This window comes from Phoenix dactylifera, chromosome 7 (genome assembly GCF_051530095.1).
Source record: "Phoenix dactylifera cultivar Ajwa chromosome 7, Ajwa_hap1_PhDact_Kaust_v1.1, whole genome shotgun sequence".
NCBI lineage: Eukaryota > Viridiplantae > Streptophyta > Magnoliopsida > Arecales > Arecaceae > Phoenix > Phoenix dactylifera.
The window spans coordinates 32904352-32927698 of record NC_143196.1 but is presented as its reverse complement, the minus strand read 5'-3'; the positions used below and the strand labels follow the sequence as shown (position 1 = coordinate 32927698).

Genomic DNA, 23347 nt, shown 5'->3' with positions numbered 1-23347 from the left:
ACAGCTGTGGAGGGGCCCATCCGAATATGCCGGTAACAAAATACGATCCGTGAGATGCTCCGGGCTGCAAGACGGCTGATTATACGGCTGTGTAGTAGTCATCGAAAAATGCCTTAAACGCACCATATTCATATCCATATCCGTATAGGTCATAGGCTGCATGTGGCTACGGATAATAGAATCCAGTATACAACTCCGAACATAATACGTCTATGGATTGTACTCCATGTGTGAGGTCATCTGCAGTTGTATTGTGCTCTTGAATGATCTCGAGGAGCTCGTCTCCTATATACAATCGTATCCTCGCGGGCTCTACTAGATCGTGCATCGTGGTTCCTATCCTGTGTAACATGTGTAAATTAGAACTCAACAGTGTGTCGAAGACCACCCCATGACTGTCTTATAAATAGTGATCTTCTGTTCTCCACTTTCTCCATGGCCAGTAGATCCATGACCACCAAAATTGTCATCATCGCTGCTGCTCGAGGACTCGACACTTTTCATTGGGGGTGCAGGTGCCTTTTGTTTTTCTTTTTGGTGCTTATCCTTCGTGCCCCTCTACCTGGCCTCGCCCTTCTAACCAAGTCGATTGGGTAGTGTAGTGGCCTTGTTTGAGCATCTCTCGATCATATCTCTGAGAGAATGTTTCGGACGAGTCATGTGGTGACTGGCTCCCCTATGGTTGTGGCTGATCAGTTGTATGAATGCGTGGAATATTGCGCTTAACCCATTGCCCTGCATCGACCTTAGCCTCGCGAGCTACGAAGCTGGCTGGTCGTGGAGGCGATCTGGGCTCGTCAAGCTCCGGCTCCTGTTGCCTGCCCATAAGCCATTCGATTATAGGATCATCCTCATCATCAACGAAAGCATTATGGATCAGATCTGTATACTTGAGCTCCACTTTCTTCTGAATATTTTAGCCTTAACCTCAGATTGTAATGGACATATACAAGGTCGTTGAGGCGTTTTTGTGTCAAATGGTTTCTTTACTTGCCACTCGAGGAGACCGTCTAAGAAAGGATCCGGATAGCTACCCTCTTAAGATTTTTCGTGAACAGCTCAAAATAAATATACCATTCAGGTGCAAAAATATTGAAGAAAAATAGATATAAGATAGTACCATATTAGTAACCATCTAACGCCATATGAATGTCCACCTGATGTGTAACATATCTGGATTCATCCTCGTTTTACTCACGACAGTTGTTCACTGTCCAAAGCTGTCACTGCCTTCTCTAAATAATTTGGTCTATGAAAAAGAACCGTGATGTACCATGTTAGTAATAGAAAATACCAGTTAACTTACACATCACTTAAGTTAAGTTACCTTTTCTAGATATAGGGCCGCAACTTTCGGATCAAGCTTATCTCCTGAACTCTAGGTTGCACCAGTTGCACTACCAATAGTGCCGGCTCGAGAGCATTTGCCCATGCTTCCAGCCAATATCACGCTTTGGATCCTTTTTTCTTAATGGTTCTATTCCTACACCGGATCGATTAAGTACGTCAGTTTATTAATTATTTAAAATTAGCAAAATATTAATACAACGACGATAATTTTTTTTACCTTAGAAAATACATTTAACTTATCTAATATATAACCCTAATTTATTTATTTATTTATATATTTTTAATAATTTTTATTTAAAAAAATATTTATATATATCATAAATTTAAAAAATTATGATTTCTACCTTAGAAATTACTTTTGAATTATGTAATATGTACTATTAATTTTTCATAATTTTTTGTATTAATTTTATATTTTAAATTATTTTTATATGTAAAATTTTTAAATATTAATATTTTTAAAAATAATTTTAGCTCATATTCATGTAGAATCTAACAATGGATGCTACATATAATTTTTTAGGCCCTCGGGCATACATAAAAGGCTACTTATTTATCAATTTGTTCCAAATTTAGGCCTAGACTACTATGCGCGTGATCACATCAAAACTTGAATGAATGGGTACCAAGTTTTTATATAGAGTAGCTTGCATGCTCCTAAATACGTTTTTGATTTTACCTTTTTTTATTTTAAAAATTTTATTTTTTTAATCCAAAAATATAATTTTAATTTTTAAAAATTATATAAAATTTGAAAAATAAAATTTTTATGTCAGTGGGTACATCGTCCATTGATTTACAACATATAAAAAATCAAGCCCAAATTCAAAAAATTGGCATGATCTTATTTTATTTTGCAATATTTGATCTATTTTTTTAAGCTCCCCAAAAAGTAAGGAGATAGGAGAGAGAAAGCACACATTATTTAGTCTCGGTTCTTCCTTCTAATAGTCTGAATCGGTGTTGTTTATGAATTTTTTGGACAGAGGAAGCTCTGGCACTATGGCAACTCACCGTTGGGAAGGCCTTCTCGGGCCCTTCCAATGCCGTTGAAGGAGCTTTTAAAACCCCCAGTAGGCCACTGTGGCATGATTGCCACAACACTCGCACTGTGGCAATATACTTGACTTGGTGCGAATTTTACTGGCATCGGCGTCGAACCGGTCAGAACCGTCTGGTTTCGGCTCGAAAAAGACCGGTTTCGGTCGGTCTCATTACGGTTCCGACCCGTATGGGCCAGAACCGTTTTCTATTAGCGAACCGACTTGGTTTACAACCGGGTCGGTTCGGTATTGCCTGAACTGGGCGGTTTGGCCTGGTTCGGCAGATCTTAGTCCAGCTTTTTGGATACTTGATTAATATGTTGACGCATCCTCGCATTGTTATCTTTATTCATGATTTTGTTTGAATAAGTATAATATGCACAGTGTGAAGATGCTTGTTTAAAAATATGTATTTCATTTATAAATCTACTAAACCTTGTCAAGTTATTTATATTTTCTCAAAGTTTGTTGATAAAACAATAGCATTTGAAAAGTTGAAACAAAATTTTTCATGGTAGTGATGAAATAGAGTATCAGTGCATCATGCAAACCCTTTCTATATAATAAAAATGAATCTCTTTCAATTCTCACTCCTTCATGCTTCAAGGAGTAAGGACACTCTCTAACAAGTATAAAAAGTAATAACTCATTCCTTGACCTTATCTATTGCTTATTGACTAGGTGGGCATCTTAACATCTTTGATTAACCCCATGAAAATATTGCTTGATTTAATTTGTTATAATACAGATTGGGCGCCACTCCGATAATGGAGCTGATGATTGCAGCAAGAAAGGCAGTTCCAGAGCTACAACTGGAGTATGGACTGGCTGTTGACAGAGTTTATACTGGATCTTTCATGACTTCTCTAGATATGGCTGGTCGGTTCATGCAAGAGGCTTTGGTGCACTTACATTAGTCATGCTGGCTGAATCATAAACTGTTTATGCAGGTTTCTCCATAACTGTTATGAAGGCAGAACCAGCAATTTTGCAGCGTCTGGATGCCCCAACTAAAGCTCCATACTGGCCTGTTGCTGCTGAAGGTAACAAATATGAATAAGGAAACTCTCTCTCTCTATATATATATATCTCTATCTCTCTCTCTCTCTCTCTCTCTTTCTGTGTGTCTGTATGTCTGTGTATGTCTCTATGCGTACGTGTTTGTACAATGCATGGCATGTTGTTCTTTTAGATAAAAGGGCTTAAATTATGCTTGGATACGCTTTGTTTTTTGCATGCTTTTATAGTGCTTTTAGCCCTTGCATGTTTTATTAGTGCTTTTAGCTTGGTGGTATGTTCAAGTTGTCTTAACTATCTTGATCGATATAATTTTATTTTTACAAAATCCTTGCTTTGAGATAAATGTGATTGAGACATCATAACCATAAAACATTCAGTTCTTTTGCATTAAATCATTCTACCCGCTCATACGAATTTCGAAACCTGAAATATATTAATTTGGTTTTTTGTTTTTTTGTAAGAGTTGTTGATGATTCATGTACTTTTTAACCTGTAGGTGATCGCCCACCAGCTAAAATTCCTGTTCCAGTGCCACCATCTTCTTCATCAAGGAATAATGAGGTTAGAAGTAAATCCATTTTGCACTGCTGATTTCCACATCATAGAATGAGTAACATTTTCTGTCATTGAATGGTACTTGCTTTGGTTTCTACATTTTCCTTAAGTCTTTAATTATTCGATAACAATTGTATCGAGTATTCTATAATAATTTCAGGGGAAGATACTTAACTTGATGGTGTAATGCATTAGATGCTGTTGAAGTTGTCTGATTTTGATCCCTGACATTATAAGAAACGTAAAAGTTTTAGTTTGTCGAACTTTCCATAGACTAAATATACTGAAATTAGAAATTTCTGTAGGCTCGGACAACCTCTGGACTTTCAATCTAAATGGACCAAGGATGTTGATGTCCAATTGATGAATTTTCTTGATCGGTTGTTTAAACTGAGGAACTAGTATCATGTCATGATTAGTTGTTGAGATAAACAGTTTCTAATAGCTCTTCAATTTTTTGCTGCAAGTGCTATTAGGGTTCAAACTAGTGGAGAATAGCATGGATATTTTTTTAAAAGAGCATATGAAGTTAACTATTCCGCTTAGGCTATCTTGCATTTCCTTCAAGATGAAAAAAGGAAAATATATGATTCTTCGTTGATGAAGGAATAATTATATCCTTTTCCTTTTTCCAGTTAGCTCACTTTATTTTTTATAGCCTATTGTTCTGTTGATTAATGGGAGGTCATCTTATCCTGTTGTAATACATTTTGGTACTGTAACCTGAGTATTTAAGTCATTGTGTTATGATGTTCCATGGATCTACGATAAGTTTAGGTGGATCTTTTAAAAGCATTCCTTTGATTTAGTACTGGAACATCTCTGATTGACTAAATAAATTTATATTCGAAGTCATCTTGCTTTGTTTCATCCTCCATATCATGTATATTACACTTTTACATCTATTATCTAGTCTGTAAAAGTTACAAAAGTCTTGGTTTGGAAATTTTTAGTCACTCCTTTTATCACAGCCTAGGGCACCTTTTTGGACCAAGTATAGATAGGAAGGACCAGGAGCTTGTGGTTCAAAACTTTATGCCCTATTGCACCTTGTCAAAGTTTTCATCTTGCCCAAGATCTTGATTTCTATTGGTATCTCACAACCCTTCATACAATATATAGAAAATCTTGGCTCCGATTATCTTAGTTGATATAAACTGAAAAATCCTGAGATATGGGCTGATACAATGCAAACATATCAACTGATAATTTTCAATCACCTTTGTATTTCCTCAAATAGATTTTTTAACTAAAATATTTCAAATTCAATATCTAAACCCACTTAGATGTCCGGTATCTCAAATTTTATAAAACTTGCCCTATTAGTAATGCATGTATATTGCCATACAAGTCACAAAGTACGAATTGGTCAAAGCATGTGGAGATGTCAGATCAGGACCAGATGATAGGTATATGACAGTATAGCACTAGTATGGGGCCCAATACTGTATCGAACCGGGCGGTATAGGGCGTACCATATCGTACTGACACAGTGATGGTATAGCACTAGTATGGGGCCCAATATCGAGATGGCGTACCTTGGTCCGAAGTTATTCTCATTCTGTTAAGCAATTGGAGACATGAAAAAACCCAAAATAACGGTTTACAGTTAGAGTTTGGATGGTTTGAGAACCTGGCATAAAGATAGGCAAAATAAATTTGTGGTTGAACTTGGTGCGCTGATCATCGATTTGGTCAGCAAGTGAAATGACGTCAAGGTTCGAACTCTAATGGAAACTTCTACCGGATTATGTTTTTCATATTAGCACCTAGATCTGATAATGGGCTATACAGAATCTAGAATATAAGACTATAAGAAAATTGTTAGACATGTTGTATGATATAGGATGCAGCTTGACAGGGAATATAAATGGGGCCTCCAAGGAGAAAGAACTAAATTTTTCTTGATAAAGAAAAATACATGTGTATGTTGTTAGACATTGCATGTCTTGCACGGATGTTTGTAAGCCAAGTGAAATATTTTGGGTCATCCACAATAGAAAGCTTCCAGTTGCATAGTAAGTAGTGGAACTTAATAACATATATTGCAAGTGTTGACATACCGTTGAAATGAGATAGTATTTTCGGTACCATACCATTACAACAAAATATTGGCACTAGTATGGGCACTTGGATGCTGAAATGATGCAGCATAGGCGGAGGGCAGTTTTTGGAGTTGGCGGCGGGGCAGTGCCGAAGGAGGCGGAGGGGTAATGGCCTCTAGTGCACCGATTCGTAGCGTTTGCGGGGGAAAAGTCTAAGGAGCTACATGCGCCACTTTGCCATTGCCTTCCTCCTTCGGGCCAAGAAGGGGCAGGCAATTAGTGCATGAGGAGAGGGGGAGTTTTCTTTTGTTTTTTTAGGGGGCGAGGGAGAGAGAGAAGGGATGGGGAGTGGCAATGGCTAAAGGAGGAGAGAGGGGGGGAGAGAGAGAGAGAGAAGGGCTAGGGAGCGGCAATGGCTAAAGGAGGAGAGGGAGATTTGGGGTTTTGCCCTTGAATACCCAGCCCAATATAAACTAGGGGTGGCAAAATATGACCCGACCCGCCAACCCGACCCGTGTTCGACCCGCCATAAACAGGGTCGGGTTTGGCCTAAACAGGTTCGGGTCATAAACAGGTTGACCCGTTTAACCTGTTTATTAATTGGATCGGATACATATTTTAAATGTCTGACCCGTTTAACCTGTTTAATATATGGGTTGGATTGGATCAAACAGGGCCGGCCCAAGCCCCGGCCCAAAGAAAAGCAATAGCTGTTGTTTACTACCTATCTCCACAGCCCACAGGTTGCTTAGCCCATAGGTCCAGCGTGATTTAATGAGATGGGACGGGGTCAGGTTGTCAGGCCGTCGCGTTGAACCCTCATCTCTCCCTTCGTCGCGTTGAACCCTCATCTCTCCCTTCGTCAGGCCGTCAGGGAACCTCCTCATCTCTCCCTTTGTCGCGTTGAACCCTCCATGGACCTGGCTCTCTCTCTCTCTCTCTCCGTTGAATCCCCCTCGCCTCCCACCTCTTCGGCTCTCCCTCTCTTGTCGAAAGAAATCATGAGTCCCGATCGGAAAGGCGAGCGGCTTGGATAAGGCGGTGGATCGTCCGATCGGGAAGGCGAGGGGGCGTTGGATCCGAGCTGCGGAGCGGTAGAAGCGGCGCTCGATCGGGAAGGCGAGGGGGCGCTGGATCCGAGCTGCGGAGCGGTAGAAGCGGCAACGCTCGATGGAGGCAGCGGCGCTCAGCGGTGGTGGCTCGGTATGGCGCTGCAACGGCGGCACAGCGGCCATCACGGCAGATCTTGAGGCAGTGGTTCGACTGGTGAAGCTCCGGCTGCGACGCGGCAAGGCGGAGGTTGCGGGCGGTGCGGGGTGGCGGCTCGGGCGCAGGAGGCCGCGGGCGGTGCGGGGTGGCGGCTCGGGCGCAGCCGTGGCGAGTGAGGCCGATCAGGGAAGAAGATAAGCAGTTAATATTTTTTTTCTCCTTTACCCTTCTGCCTCTCTCTCTCGGTCTCTCCTCCTCTCTCTCTCTTGGTCTCTCCTCCTCCTCCTCCTCCTCTCTCTCTCTCTCTCTCTCTCTCGTCTCTTCCCCTCCCATCCCGCCGGCCCCCATCTTTTTTTTTTTCTTAAACGGGTCTTAAACGGGTCGGGTCAGGTGACCTGTTTATTAAACAGGTCGGATTCAAGTTGTAATTCCTGACCTGTTTAATAAACAGGTGGGGTTCAGGTTTATAATTTTTTGACCCGATTTGTATCTGACCCGACCTGTTTATGCCTGATCCGACCCGATTGCCACCCCTAATATAAACTAGCATTTGTGCACCATATATGAGGTTATGTGGTTTATCCATGGATTTGATGCCCATTTTTACCCCCTTGCAGTCCACGAACTCGCGTGGGATGCCACTCAATCTCGAGTGTCGGGAATGCATGTGGGGCATACTGTTTAATGAGAAAACTAGGATAGCCCCGCATTGCAGTATTTGAATCCTTGATATATAGTGTATTTTTGTCTTTTATGTTGCTTAACAGTGACAGGCTGGTGCAAGAAATCGAGAATATGCAGATTTTTTTTTTTCCATTTATATATTTTCAAGTCCGAAAGTTTCTTGCTGTGTGCACCAAAAACTTCAGTCAGGGAAATGGGAAAGTTTTGGATGAGACTCTGTTCAAAATTGAAGCAAGGTATGAAAATTACATTTGATAATGGTCTACTGAGGAAAACCATAGAGTGATATCCTCTATCTGTGGTTCAACTTTATCATATGTTAAGTAATACTGAACTCAGTCCTAAATGAAAAATGAGATGTTAAAAAGTTCATGAAATGTAGTGTGTCTCCATACGATGTAAATGTTTTTCATATATAAGAGTAGTTGTTTTTAGGTCTCTGGAAAGTTTCTTCAGCAATTCACCAAGAACTTCAGTCAGAGTGATGGCTGTGTTTTAGATGGGATACTGTGTTTGTAGTTGAAGCTTAGACTCTTGACGTCAGTGACTTGTAATGGAGGAAATCAGGATAATCCTCTGTGGGTGGTATTGCTTTCTCATTGAAAATGAGTTGGCAATTTCTTAAATGAAAACTGAGATGATGAGTGATTCTGTTGTTGGTGGTGAAGGGTGTCTCTGCATATAATATGACTTCAGATTTTATCTTATAATATCACAAGGCAGCATTTTCTTAAAAACATATTAAGAATACAAACCTGATTTTTTTTGTGTGTGACGAGGTGGGACTCATGCAGAAAGAACAAATGATCTGCTCTTGCATCAAGTGCAAATAATTTGTTTAACTCTTTAAGTGGGATGATAAGGGATTCTCAAGATTCTTAGAATTGAACTTGCAATTAGCTCTTGCAAAGAACAAAGGATCCAAAATTTGTCTTAGGAAGATCAAGTGATCAACAATTAAAATTCATCTCTCTCTCTCTCTCTCTCTCTCTCATTCACTCACACACAGACACAGAGACACATAGTTTCAGGATTGTAATGGTAGCCAAGAAATGCCTACTTATAAAATTAATAATTTTTTTTGATTAGGATGAAGATTATGAAACTGAAACTTTGTTTTTTATTTTTCTTGTATACCGCTGATGAGACTACTTTGTTTGATAAGTAACCTTAACCTTTTCTTTCATTACTAGAAAACTTTTCCGCATCAAGGTATATTTGTGTTATGCATATTATGGTCATATTATCCATTTCATGTTGCTCAGACAGCTCCTTTTTGGTTATACCTACTTATCTATTCTTCGGCAGGCATTCACTCGACCACAAGAGCTAAATGAACAAGGCTGCATACTGGAGGCTGCTATTCAAGCAGCTGCAAATGAAATCATCAATCTTCGGGACGAGTTAAATGAGTGGGATAGTAAAGTGGGTGATGGTGATTGTGGAACTACTGTGAGTTCATTTCTCAAATCACATCACTGAAGTTCATATAACTATGGTTCGTCTCTTATCGCTCATGATTATGCTATGTATGTCTTTTACAGATGTATAGAGGTGCTACAGCTGTTCTTGAAGACATGAAGAAATGGTAAAGATCACTTCTAATTAATTTTCATATGAACAGTAGGGTTTACCAAATTTCATTTTATGCATGCACTCATGTCTGGTGCAATACATGTGCTTCGTTCTGTTGATTTCAAAGCCCTGTCACAACCACGACACAAATTTCATGGTGTTGTCTCTTTTTTCCCGCAAACTTGTTTTGATGTCAAGTTCTGATGATAATATGTTAATTCTTGAGCCATCCATTGTTTAGTTTTGGAAGATTTAACTTTATCATATGATACTAACTTTTCATTCCAATTGTAGATTTAACTTCAGCATCTACTTCTGGAAGATTTATACTTGAACTAGCATATGATGCATTTAGATGGCTTCCCGAACTGTTAGGTGAGAAAACACATACAGCCAGAGGAAGGCAAGCCTAGGAGGATAATCCTAGCCATTGACATTCTGAGTTAAATATAAGTTGGATAAGCAGCATGACTTTTGAGCTGGTAATTCTGTTTTCTGAAAATTTTATGATAAGCGAAGATTCAGATATCAATTTTAACCACTGTACGAACAAAGCTGAGGACATCAGTCTCCAGCCGCCTAACCTGTTGGCTGAGTTACCATTTTTTAATGAATATCTTTCTCAATCAAGTCTGAGTATTACGTCAAATATATGGATATCTGTCTTGCAGTCAAGCTATTGATCTTAATCAATAGGTTTTTTTTTTTCAAATTGGTGTCATCAGCAGAAAGAGCACATTATAAAGGTTCATGCTTTAATAAGCATTTGTAATTCCTACTTGAGACAGTAATGTGAAACCCACTTATTTATGATGGTGATTTGGTTGTAAAAATGATTTAATTTCTAGATTATCTAATAACTCCGATGGAGTTTTCAATCTTCTTTTGATCACTAAGCAGAGGTTTCTGCTTTGCAGTTACCCTCTGAATGATGCTGCGGAAACTGTAAATGAGATTGGGGCCTCAATCCGAAGGGTGATGGGTGGAACTAGTGGGATTTTGTACTTCATCCATCTTATCTCCTTTTCAGTCTTACCTTGAAATATAGGCTTACTATTAGCCCCAGTAATTTATGATGTCGAAATAAATAATTTTGTGGTTTCCTGCTTGTTTCATCAGCATCATGATTTCAATATTCTTGTAGGAGTAATGCTTTGATTTATGGGTCAACAGATATGACATATTCTGCAAGGCTGCATACACAAGCTTGAAGGGAAGCCCAATTGTCACATCAAAACAATGTATGGTGATGCTCTTTGTTTATACTTATGATGGGAATCATGGGAAATATTCTTCTTTGTAACTGGTTGGAATTGTCATCCTTCCTTTAATTCTAGGGGCCAGTGCTCTGGAGGCATCAATTGCCGCAGTCAGCAAATATGGTGGTGCCAGTGCAGGCTACCGCACAATGTTGGATGCTCTAATTCCAGCATTAACAGTTCTAAAGGAGGTAAGCAAAAGTTCGCTTCAACCCCCCCTCCTCTTTTTTTCCCTAGCTTTCTTCTCTAACATAAGTAATGCTTTTTTTTCTTTTTCATGAACAGAAGCTGGATGCAGGGGATGATCCATTGACAGCTTTTCTCCTGTCATCTGAAGCAGCTATGAATGGGGCAGAGTCAACAAAAGACATGCATGCACAAGTAATTCAAGTTTCTTTATGTTTTTGGATTTTGTTGAATTTTATGCATGACTAACGTGCATCATGAACGAACATCAGTGTGCACTGAATACACCAGCAAACTTGACCTCTGCTAGCATCTATCAAGACTCTTTATGACAAGGCCCATATACTTGTACAGAAAAAAAGGGTCCATATACTGTTGAATTTTGATCCCATGCTTTTAGTCATTTGGCCATTGCATTTAATAATGAGGTGAGAACTATGATTTTGGTGCACCACATGAAGCATCCATCAAAGTTTAAAGATCATTTCATCAAAAGCATCACTCAAAGATAACAATGGTTTATGAAATTAGTTCTTCATGTGGCAGTCTACAAACTCACAGTGCTTGCTATGAATTATATGAGCATCCGCAAGCATTTCATCTTACATGTTAACTGCAGGCTGGTCGATCCACTTACGTAGCTGCTGATCTTCAAGCTTTGGTTCCTGACCCTGGAGCAATGGCTGCAGCAACATGGTATACAGCAGCAGCGCTTGCTGTCAAGGATAAATTGCAGCCGTCACCGAGCTAACAGTAACTATGGGCATTACTTCAGAATATCAATATCATACCTTACAGTGCGGTTCTTCACAAATTTTCCATTTTCAGATCATTTGTTTTCCGCTTGTGCATGCATGAGCTGAGAAAGCTGAGTTTTGTCTTGTCCGGTGGCTGGCTAGTGTAATATACTGTGAGATGCCATTATGATAGTCCAATATGATAATAAAGATTTAAATTTGGGGTTTGCAATTAAATATATAGTTGTTAGGATCCTGTTAAAACTATGATACTGTTGTATTTTTTTTTCCTGATGGGATTTTTTATTCTTTTGAGAACTAAGATAAAAGAAATCCTATCCAAAATATAGGTGAGGGCTAGGTTGAGAATCTACTTCCGTGATATCAATCTTTAAGACTTTGCCAATTGCATTGGTCCTTGGTAATAACCTTGAAGACTATGCCAACTCAGCCGGATTGGGATCGTTTCGATTATCGACTTGGACTGGACTTGGAAGGGCTTGTACGGTGGTCATGTTTAGATTAAGGCTTGTCGTTGCACGTGAGACAGCATCTTGTGGGTTCTATTCACATGGCAGATGTGCGTTTGTAATTGGAGGACAGGTTCTCTCTGGTCCACGTTGGGAATGGAGAGGATTCGAATCTGTTGGGACTTTCTTTGATGGTTGCGGAAATGATAATGGAACCAGCGAGCATCCAAGTCTGTTGGCCCCTTTGGTATGCTAGCAGGAGAATATCTGAACATAGGTGGTTGTGATTGGAAGACAGGCTCTCTCTCTCTCTCTCTCTCTCTCTCTCTCTCTCTCTCTCTAGTCCAAGTCGGGATTGGAGCGGACTCAAATCTGTTGGCACCCTCTTCTCTGGTAGTGATTGAGGTCTAATCATCTACGGTCCTGGTATGGTGATTGGAAGACATCCTTTTTCACTCCAAGTCAGGACCGGGTAGCATCCGAATATATCGGTAACCTCGGTATAGTAGTAAAACAATATCTTATATTTGCTATGTTTAGCCAAATAAGATTTTATTTAAAATTGCTGTTGATAATAGAGCTTTTAAAAGCTTTTAGAAATAAAATTTTTGAGAAAAGTTTTTATAAAAAAGTTATTTGCTGTTTGGTAACTATATTTGTAAAGTGCCGTGAAGTTTTAACATATCTCTGGTAATCAAAATAAAAAAATATTTTTAGTATAATAAAATGACAATAAAGTATATTGCATAGTATTGTATAGTGAAGTATAATACAATATAATATTACATATTATTATATATTAAAAATTATTATTTTGTATAATATTATTATAATATAGCGCAATATAATATTGAATACTATAGTATAGTAATATAACATAATATGATATGATATAGTAATAAATTATTAATAATACTATATTACTATAATGAAATATAATATTATTATAATTATAACATAATATATAATATAATAATATTGTAACATAACATAATAATATAGTATAATATAATGGATTAGAATCTAATCAAATAATAGATTATATTATATTATTATTAAATATTGTTATATATAATAATAATATAATCATATAATAGAATATAATATAATCTCATATATTATCTTTTATATTTTGAATTACATATTATAATATTATTATTATAATCATATCTTATATTATCATAATATAACTATTATTATTATCATTATTATTATTATTATTATGATGATGATGATGATGATGATATAAAATTATGATCATAATATTATGTTATATTATGCTTATAATAAAATATAACAATATATTATCTTATAATTAATAATTACCACAATAATATAACATATTATACTATTATAATATGTATATATATACGTATGTATATGCACATTTATACATATATATTTATACGTATGTATATGCATATATATACATATATATTTATACGTATATGTGTGTGTGTATATACACACACACACAAATACATATATATTTATATACATGAAAATCAATACTTGGAGAATTATACAAGGAGTAGAACTGAACAATAAAATACTAAATATATAATTTGTCTTAAAAACCAACTATATAAACACTAAACTAAATGGTCGTGAAATAAAGAAATTGAGGTATTCTTAAATAAATAAATAAGATAGGATGCGGTTTCTTTAGCTTTGGCAAGCTCGCGTTTTTTTTTTTTTTTTTTTTGCTAAAACAGGTGTTTCATACAAGGCGGGTACGAATACACCCAGACGAATCTGCAAACAAAATGTCCTGGAATGCACCGAGCAAGTCATCCTCACCAACCCATAGGGTGTCTCCCGAGTGGCTAGCAACATATGCCGCCACCCAGTCCGCGGCCCCGTTGGCCTCCCGATATATATGCATAGCTCGAAAGGTGATCCCCTCCCCCACCATCGACCCTATATCACGGAGCAAAGGATGCACTCCTGGCCCAGCTGATCACCGTGGACGAGTCGCCCTCCAGGAGGATAGAGCTCGCCCGAAGCACTCGTCGCGCATGTCGCAATCCCAGCCAAGCCACTCGCAGCTCTGCCCCTGGGACCGAGGTATCGAAGATCTGACACCCCCCAGCTGCCACCATGGTAGAGCTCGGTCCCCTGATAACAAAACCTGCCCCTCCTCTCCTGCCTCCATCCAGGACCGAACCATCAAAATGACCTTGAGAAAACTCGGGGGTGGGGGCTTCCAGGTGAAAAACACCGTGTGAGAAGCTGCCAAAGCAGCATGGGGGCCCCAGGTGTCCCGAGCTATCAAAGATCTATCATCCAACCCTACATGAAGGAGCTCTGCTGCTTGTGTCCGAGCCCGCTCCATCACAAACCGTGGGGACGGACGGAGCTCGCCAAAAACTCGGGCGTTCCTGGCCAGCCATACCTGGTACGCTGTGCAAGACGCTCGAATAGCCACAAAGCGCATCTGAGGGGATCTAGACCACCGCCGAACCTCCTCCAAAAAGCAGTCCCTCCGGCTCCAGGCACTCTCCGGGATCCCGGACAACCTCCAAGTCCACCTCGCCCAAACACACTAGAATAGTGCATGATCCACTGACTCGTCCACCTCACAAGACAGGCACACAGAGGGGATGCTAACACCATGTCGGCTCAGTGCCCAGCTCGTCGGCAGACGGTCCCAGGCCACCTTCCAGAGGAAAAGTGCAACCCTCTGGTGTAGCCCGAATCTCCAGACCCAGCCACAGTCCCTGCCTAGCTCTGACCCCTGCTGGAGGACCCGAGAGACATCACCCACTCTAACTCTGGCTCTGCAAGTGGTGCTCCATACCCTGACATTTGGCCCTGCTGATCCCGGGACAGGAAGAGCCCATACTCGCTCGGCTAAGTGCTCCCCAAATAACTGGTCCAGTCTGTCCTCATCCCACCCTGCCTCCCCCGGCATAATGAGGTCACACACCCGTAGCCCCTCCGCCCCCTCACCGCTGATCATCGTCGACCACAAACTCAACGAAAGTGCATCCACCCATGGGTCCTCCATCATGTCAATGCTCCGACCGTTGCCAATCAACCATCTAGTGTGCGCCAGAGCCATAGGCAAATACCTCCCAACCTCCCGCCACATGAAGGAGGTCCTTCGTCTCCCCACCGCCAGGCCAGCAGGGCCTGCCCGGTCATATCTCGCTATCATGACCTGACTCCAGAGTCCCTAGGGCTCCAGAACAATCTGCACTGCTCGCCGCGCCAGAAGCGCCTCTCGCCTCGCCAGAAGTGACTGCACCCCAAGCCACCCTCGCCCAGGGGCAAACAAACTCTCTCCCAGGCCACCAGATGTACCCCATGGCCTCTCCCCAAGGAGCCCCACAGGAAGCCACGCATAAGCCGCTCTATCCCTACCAAAATCGTCTTCGGCACAACAGTATGGGCCATAAGGTAAACAGGCATGGAAGAGAGAATAGAGGCAAGCTCGCGTTTTGCTCGTCGTATCGGCCTGCCAATTACCACGGCCGTGCATCCCAACCTTTTCTGCCAACAAGATGGAAGAAAAGATGCACAGAGAGATATAGAGATGGAGACGTCGTCGTCTTTGTCCTTCGTCACCATACCTTCTGCCCTGCGCCATGGTTGCTGGAATTCCTTGTCCACGCCTTTCGAGTAAGCCCTGAACGCTAAATCCCGGAATTCTTCCGTTCTAATTTCCGAAAAAGCAACTCCAACATCCCCCCATCGTTCTCTCCTTCTTCGCGGACACATTCCTCCCTGCTTTCACTGCAGAATCTCAGCAAATAAAAACACAGATGCCCCACGCCTGAACACGGGGTCTGGAAGCGCTACTAGTCGACTGGTAGCCTAGGTGGTGCCAGGTGTGACGTACTCATACGGAGGGTTACCCGACCCGACCCACTGGTGGGGAAGGTATGAGTAAAATAGGTCGGGGTGCCCAACACACGACTCGGTCTACCCGCATCGAACATTCTCCTGGCAGGGTGGGGGCCCAGTGGTCGGGGCTGCTACGCGGGGGTGGGCTTGTCCCTTCCTCCCCCCTTCCCCTTTTCTTTAGCAAAAATAAAAAATAAAAAAAATAAAAATAAAAACACAAAAAAACATCGACTTTGGCTTTTGATCTTAATTGATTCTTTCTTTGTTTCTTGATTTCCATATACAATTTATTCGGCGGTGAGAGGAAGGCGTGGTTGCTTAGCGAGAGGGATGGTCTTGAAGCAACCAAGAGAGAGCAATTTGAAGCTCTTTGCCCCCTCATCTCCTTATGGATTTCTAGTAACGTATGTCTCTTTCCTCCCCTTTTTATTCGCTGCCGCTGGCGTCGATTTCTTTTTATTCTTATGCTCCTTGTCAGATTCATGATTCTCGTCCCCTGTCTTTGAAGAGTATGTTGTATCCTTCGCGCGGAAAGAAGGATTCACCTTCGCGAGAACCCACCGTTATGAACCACGGAGTTCGGAGCGCTTTGAGGTTTGTGCGGCGCGTGATCCAACGGTGGATTCGCGTGTAGGAAGGTGAACCTTCTTTCTCGCGAAAGATACCGACTCCTATCCAGAGTACCAGGCTTTAGCAGACAAGCTCATCAGCATTCAGCATTTCATGACTTTTACGCTGAAATTCTGAACCTTACAATTTTTCAGGTCCAAAAATTGTAGTTTTTAATCCAATTTAGATTTCTTCTGATCATGTAGGATCGACAAATTTTGGTCCTTATGAAGGAATTGGTCTTCATGGAGATATATATGATTATTTTTGATTGAAAAAAACAAAGTTCTTTCATGACTTTAGATGGATCTGTCGAAGTTGGCCTTGAGCAAACTTGGGGGTGGCGGCTCTCAGGTGAAGAACACCATCTGAGGGGCTGCCCGAGCAGAGGGGAAACCCTAGATGTCCTGAGCAGTGGGAAAACCCCATCAAAGGTCCATCTGAAAAAGAGGTGAGACTAATCTCCACTGCCTGTACTCGGGCGTACTCCGCCACAAACCTTGGTGACATCCTGTGCTCTTCAAAAGTACGGACGTTTCTTGCTAGCCAAATCTGAAGCGCTGTGCAAGTCGCGCTAACAGCCTCCTGACGTGTCAGCAGATTGCCCAACTACTGGCGAATCACCTGTAGGCACTGCACCCTTTGACTCCAGGCCTCTTGCTGAATTCCTGTCCACTGCCACGTCAACCTCGCCCATGTGCACTAAAATAGCACGTGGTCCACCGTCTCATCAGCACCACACATCCCGCACTTGGAGGGAATTTTCAAGCCACGTCCACTCAGCACTGCTCTCGTCGGAAGGCGGTCACATATCACCTTTCATAAAAAGAGTGTTGCCCTCAGGTGAAGCCATCTTGAAGACATTTCAATGCTTTTCACCTCCCCCTATTATCTTGAAGCATCTATCCTTCATGAAGGATAGCTTTCATAGCTGTCCTTCATGAAGTTTGTTTTAATTATTATGCCTAGTCTTTTCAACCTTCCATATTTAATAGCAAGTTCTACTTCAAATATTTAGCTGGCATGCCTTTCTTATGCTAAATGATTTGCTTAATGCAGCCTTGATCCTTGCTAGAAATTAGGACACCATAATGTAATGGTTACTTGGGCTTCTCTCCTTGGTTTTTATGCTTCAGTTTTCTTTGAAACCACAATTTAGCAGAAATTGGCTACTAAACACTTCGTTGCCATTTTGAACTTTACTAATAAGAATAAATTTCTCCCAAAGAATATAAATAAAAAATTCTAACATTTATTTGAACATGACTGTTGTGATAGAAAAAGACACTTTTAAAGTTGTTTCTTTTTTGTAAGTTATATGTATTTTTGAAATTTAAAATATTGAGGTAAGGATGAATATAGGTAAAATTAACATTGTGATGCCAAGAGTACTATTCCATCGAATCTTAAGTGCTATACTTTTTGTTAGCTTTCAATCTTATAATTTGCACATGACCTCAGGAGACAAGGTTAGCTGAAAATGTGAGCGTCATGTTATCATTTGCATGTACCTGTTATTCTATAGATCATAGAGTATAAATGAACCATCATCTTTTGTCTTGGTTTTTCGAGCATCCATCTAATGTTGGAGGAACCTCCTGATGTTCTCTATCTAAAGAATTGGAACGCTATCTACCCATAGAAATTCTTAAAATGAATTTGTATGGAGTTCCAAAAGATGGTAATGCTATTCTTAAGGAGCAAGTAATTTTCTACTCAAAAGTGCTGGATATTAGATGGTATGATGAAATTTGATCATTGTTGATTGTCTTTTGAATGCATTTATTTTGTAGTTGGAAATTTGTCTCTTCCCTTGGTGATTGGTAAATCATAGATAAAAGGCCGGCGTAACAAATCCTTTGCACTGAGAGTCATGGTCTGGATGAAGGACTATCTAAATTTCTTGTGCACTATTTTCTTCTCTAGTCTTACTGCATCTTATTGACTAGTAATCCTCTGCTTATGAGCAGGCATCACATTGATAATTGAGCACATCATGACCATAACTTTCTTCTTAAATTTCATCAGATACCATTCTTGGGTGATTTATTAGTTAGATTTTTGATATATATGAATTATGCATCATTGAAATAGAGGGATGCATAATCTTTTGGTCTCTTTTTCGTTTTGTTCCTTCAAAGGGCGGTACATCAGTTTAGTGCTAGCAAGAAGCATGCTTTTCTTTTATAGACTGAAACATAAATCTCTATGCACATACAATTTGTATATATGGATGTATGTATATCTGTATCTATGTATTACCCACACTTAATATGGTCTTGATGGGAATCCTCCCACCTTACAAATAATGACCGAAATAATTGGAGGCATTGGGGCCACCAAAATATGTTATCTGATGGAATATGCTGTCTTGGTTTTCTGATGCATCGACCATCTAAGATCCTTAATGATGAGATAGTTGAATGTCTAGGAGCAGGTGACAGCCGACCAGGTTCAGGAATCATTTGCTGGTGGATAAGGATACATTAATAAGGAATGCCTATCTTTTGCTGAACATGTAGAGAGTCTTTTAAAATTGATGACTTGAATGTTTGAAGAGAAATGTCAACATAATATTGGTGCTAACTATTAAATTTTATGGAACCTAGAGTATGAAAGTTTGCAGCAAGACATCAAGGACATTAGACACCGAATTTTGGTTATTTTATTCTCACCAAATTTGCTTTCTGCTGTGATCTGGTCCAGCATTATCTAAGATAACACACATGGATAGTATACCATAGTCCAACTTGAACAGAATGTGTATAAATAATTCTATCATCTACTGGAGTATCTAATTTGGTGGATATTTCAGAATTGCAGTATTCACATCCATATTACATGCTTGTCTCTCTCTCTCTCAAAAAAAAAAGGTCCCATATTACATGTGGCTGGTATATGATGGAAATAGTTACATAAATTTTGTTAAAATATGTCAGTTAAAAGAAAGGCTATGTCCTGTTAATGCAGCTACATGGATTGATTTCTTTTCCCTACTTGAAAGGAGAGGATATTTTTTAAATCTCCATATAGTTCTTGTTTTTGTTTCTTTCTTGTTTTCCGAGTTTTCAACCTGTTTCAATATTCAAGGCCTATTCCTCTCCTTGCCACTCTGTTACAGTGAGGTAGAAAAAAAAATTAAACTAATTATTTGCCAATCTACATGATTAACTTCCGATTTTTTTATTTTCATTTAGTTTTATTCACCCTCTTGGCATGTAAAGTTGAACAAAGTTTACATAATGTATCTTAGCCATGGTTCGAATAATGCCATTATGATCACTGAATCTTTCTCAAAAACATCATGATCACTGAATGACCATATTCCTAAAACTGCTGGGTGCTTTTATTGTTTTATTATGAATGTTATTTAGCTAAGAGAATTTGAAAATTGGTGCTACTCTGATTTCATGGAATTATCCATATAACAACTTATGACAAAAAAATATATATTATAATTTTTTATGACATCTCTAGAAACAATCATGTCATATACAAATAACAATATCATATATTGGATTACAAAATAGTTGTTTATGTACCTGACATTAAATTTAAATGGTGCAGTGCTAACCGAAAAATACTATGGCCATTATATAGTGCCATTTCAAAGGTTTTCAGAATCATTATGACCGTTGCTATAATGATAGAACATTCACTATCTGAGGCTAACCTGACATGTGTAAAGTTACATTCCCACATCAAATCTCATGTTAGAAAAGCATTAAATGGCCTCTAAGATATATGACCCAAGTATCAGAAAAGCAGATAGTATTTGGAAAGTCTTGAATAAATTTCACCTGGTCCAAGTGTAATAAAGGAGTGGTCCTGAAATCACCATCCTTAAGGTGGACCCTGTATAATTGTTGTGAAATCATAAGCAAATTGACAGTACAACTTATAACAATCAATGTGAGCCCCACTGACCATGATACTATGTGGTTGGAATACTGGCCTGCAGAGAGCTGTGGAGCAACCTACACCTAATTGGTGCAAGTCTTTCCGTCTTCTTGTTCTTCCTTCATTTTTCTTTTAATTTTCATAAAAGAAAACAAGAGAAAAAAAAAAACAAAGACTAATACCACTTGTTGCCGGAAATTGGACCCGGGGGCAATCTTCGGTCGAGGAGAGGGAGCGGGAGGTGGTTACTCACGGTGGGGCGGTGGTTCGTCGACGGGCGGCGTCCTCCGTCTGGGGTGATCGGCGAGAAGGAGCGGCTGATTCCCGCGGCTGGGCGACGATCCGACAGTGGGCGGCGTCCTCCGTCTGGGTGCCTGCACACGAGCCGGTGGCCGGGTCTCCCGGCGCCGGCCCTCCGACGCTCAAGTCAGGGAGGGGGCAAATCGTGTAGAGTAGAGGTAAACGGTGCGTGTCCTCAGTATCGATTTTCCAACCCCCTTTTATAGACCGGGGGTCGGTTTACCTGCGATGTAACGGGGCGAAGCCGTAGTACGGCTCGGCATGTCGTTCAGGTCGGCGCTTGGTCAGGCGAATAATTGCACTGATGTCGGCGATGAGGGCGTTGTACAACCCGAACTAGCACGCTACCAGGCGAATTTATTGCATCAGTGTCGGAGGTATGGCCGAGATCAGAGACTTATCACAGTTGACTAGACTCTGCTGGGCTTATTTGCCATGGAGAGCTGGGAGTCCGTAGATGACAGGAGTCACGTGCATTAATTGTTGAGTGAGCCGGAGATCCACATTTATTGTGGAGTAAGCCGGAGATCCGCATTCATTGTGGAGTAAGCTGGAGATCCATATTTATTGTGGAGTGTGCCGGAGGATCACAGCGGTCATGCGCAATAAATGCCGGAGGGGCGTCATAGTACGGTCTCTGGCCGGACCTCGGAGACGTATAGCCGTAGTAGGTGGCTGACAAAAGTAGGCCTCGGGCATTGGGGTTTCTCTTAGGTCAGAGGTTCCGAGTTCGGGTGCCGACTTCGGCCTTCCAGGGTCGACGATTGTGCGGCTTCTTTGGGGCATTCGTGTCATTTGGGGGAAAAACCTTATTCCCCCAACACTACCCCCCGACTTCCGAGTTCGAGCGGCTTGTGGGCTCGGACGTAGGAAGTAAAGTCCATCGTTAAAGTTGGGGGGCGAACTTCGTCCGCACCCTCATGTTTCTTGGAATTTTCGTGGTAGGACCTGCGCCCTTGGGCGTTTCGAGGTTACTTTGTTCGGCGAATTAATGATGGGGTCCATATCCCTACGTCTTTCAAGGCGACTATAGCGGGGGCGGTGTCTCTTGGATTACCGAGGTTGGTTTGTGAGGCGGACCCAGGATGAGGGTCCTCGGGTTCGACGGGGTGGCGCCTCGGCCCCACAATCGAGAATTCCCGCTCATCAATGAGCGTGCCATTTTGGGTTTCAAAACGGACACGCGGCATGACCAGGGGTCGGACGCTTCCGATTTCGTGTTACCGGGTCATAATTTCGGAGGAGTGGAGGCCACACCGGGGCTCCACGTGTCCCAGATTTTATTAAACGAGGGGAGCGGGGGTGCCGTCCGCTCATTCTTCGAGGCGATGGGGTTCTGTGGACCCATAATGAGGTCCCGAGATCCGATGGGACAACACTTTGATTTCGTATTCGATTTATTGATCCGGAGTGGATGCAGTGCCTCGGCCTCAGAGGTCGCCACGTGGCGCAGCCCGATCGGGGGATGGGAACCGACCCCATCGATCTGGGCCGTCAGGGGGGTCTATATAAACCCCACGAGTCTGCCCTAAAGGTCTTGTTTGGCTTCCCCTCATTTTCGTCGTCTTTTTTCCCTTGTTTTCTCCCTCAACCGAATTTTGCCGGCGGTGCTCGGAGCAATTTCTGGCAATGTCCAGTAGGTTTTCTTCCTGTTTTCTCTAGAGTTTCCTCTTTTCTTCTCCTTGCCAACTTCCATTTTCTGCTCTTAATTTTTACTCCATTCTTCTGTGAGAATGAGTCTCGGTCCCGAAGAAGTTGGGTCGAATATGTCAGAGGAGGAACTGGAGACAATCCGCTCCCGTTTCTTCTTCCAGCCCGGGTTTCGTCTTGAAACCGCAGGGCCGGGGGACAGGGTGACGCAGCCGCCCCCAGGTCGGATCGCGGTTTACCGCGAGACACTCTGGGCGGGCCTGCGTTTTCCCACCCATGAGTTCGTGAGCAGCTTGCTGGCCGAGTACCAGCTCGTCCCGGCGCAGTTGGCTCCGAACTCATGGAGGACCATAATCGGGTTTTTGTCCCTGTGCCTCGGGCACGGGATCCCGATCACGGTAGGCCTTTTCCGCCGGTGTTTTCTGTTAAAGAAGAACCCGGCGGACGCAGGGTGGCTATATTTCGCCTTTCGGGGCGGTATGTCACTCTTCCGGGGCGCCCCTTCCTCGATCCACGAGTGGAAGGTGAAGTTTTTCTTCCTGGCGTCCGCGGCGCCTTGGGGGTTTGAGCCGAGGTGGGGACACCCACGGCTGAAGGCCCTCAACAGACTCTCCGAGCCCACGGGGAGGGAGCTGAGGATCCTAGACTCTGTGCGAGCCCTCGGGAGGGGCAACGACCTGTCCGAGCTCCTGCGGGAGGGCGCCCTGGCGAGCGTGGGTCTGAGCTCGGCGCGCCCCGAGGGTAAGGGCGGCTACGTTATTTTCATTCTTTGTCTTTCGCTTTTACTGCCACTGGCCTGACACTTAACAAAATTTTTGATTTCAGATATTCCCCGCATGCCGACCAGCAACACGTCGCTTTTTTTCCGCCTGAGGAGGCGGGAGGCCGAGGCCGGGGGGGCTAATC

At 41.8% G+C, this 23347-nt stretch overlaps 1 protein-coding gene across 3 annotated transcripts in view; it reads left to right on the top strand.

The window, feature by feature from the left end:
* The window catches only part of LOC103713200 (putative 3,4-dihydroxy-2-butanone kinase), a 35804-nt gene extending 23904 nt beyond the window's left edge, over nucleotides 1-11900 (top strand). For all 3 annotated transcript variants that reach the window (XM_008800034.4, XM_088701788.1, XM_088701789.1), the window contains 10 exons: nucleotides 3142-3272; nucleotides 3344-3436; nucleotides 3910-3974; nucleotides 9215-9358; nucleotides 9451-9494; nucleotides 10399-10482; nucleotides 10655-10722; nucleotides 10819-10931; nucleotides 11026-11121; nucleotides 11546-11900. In XM_008800034.4, coding sequence (XP_008798256.3) covers nucleotides 3142-3272; nucleotides 3344-3436; nucleotides 3910-3974; nucleotides 9215-9358; nucleotides 9451-9494; nucleotides 10399-10482; nucleotides 10655-10722; nucleotides 10819-10931; nucleotides 11026-11121; nucleotides 11546-11677 — 970 coding nt within the window. In that variant the 3' untranslated portion in view covers nucleotides 11678-11900. The remainder of the gene's footprint in view (nucleotides 1-3141; nucleotides 3273-3343; nucleotides 3437-3909; nucleotides 3975-9214; nucleotides 9359-9450; nucleotides 9495-10398; nucleotides 10483-10654; nucleotides 10723-10818; nucleotides 10932-11025; nucleotides 11122-11545) is intronic.
* The last annotated feature ends 11447 nt before the right edge of the window (nucleotides 11901-23347 follow it).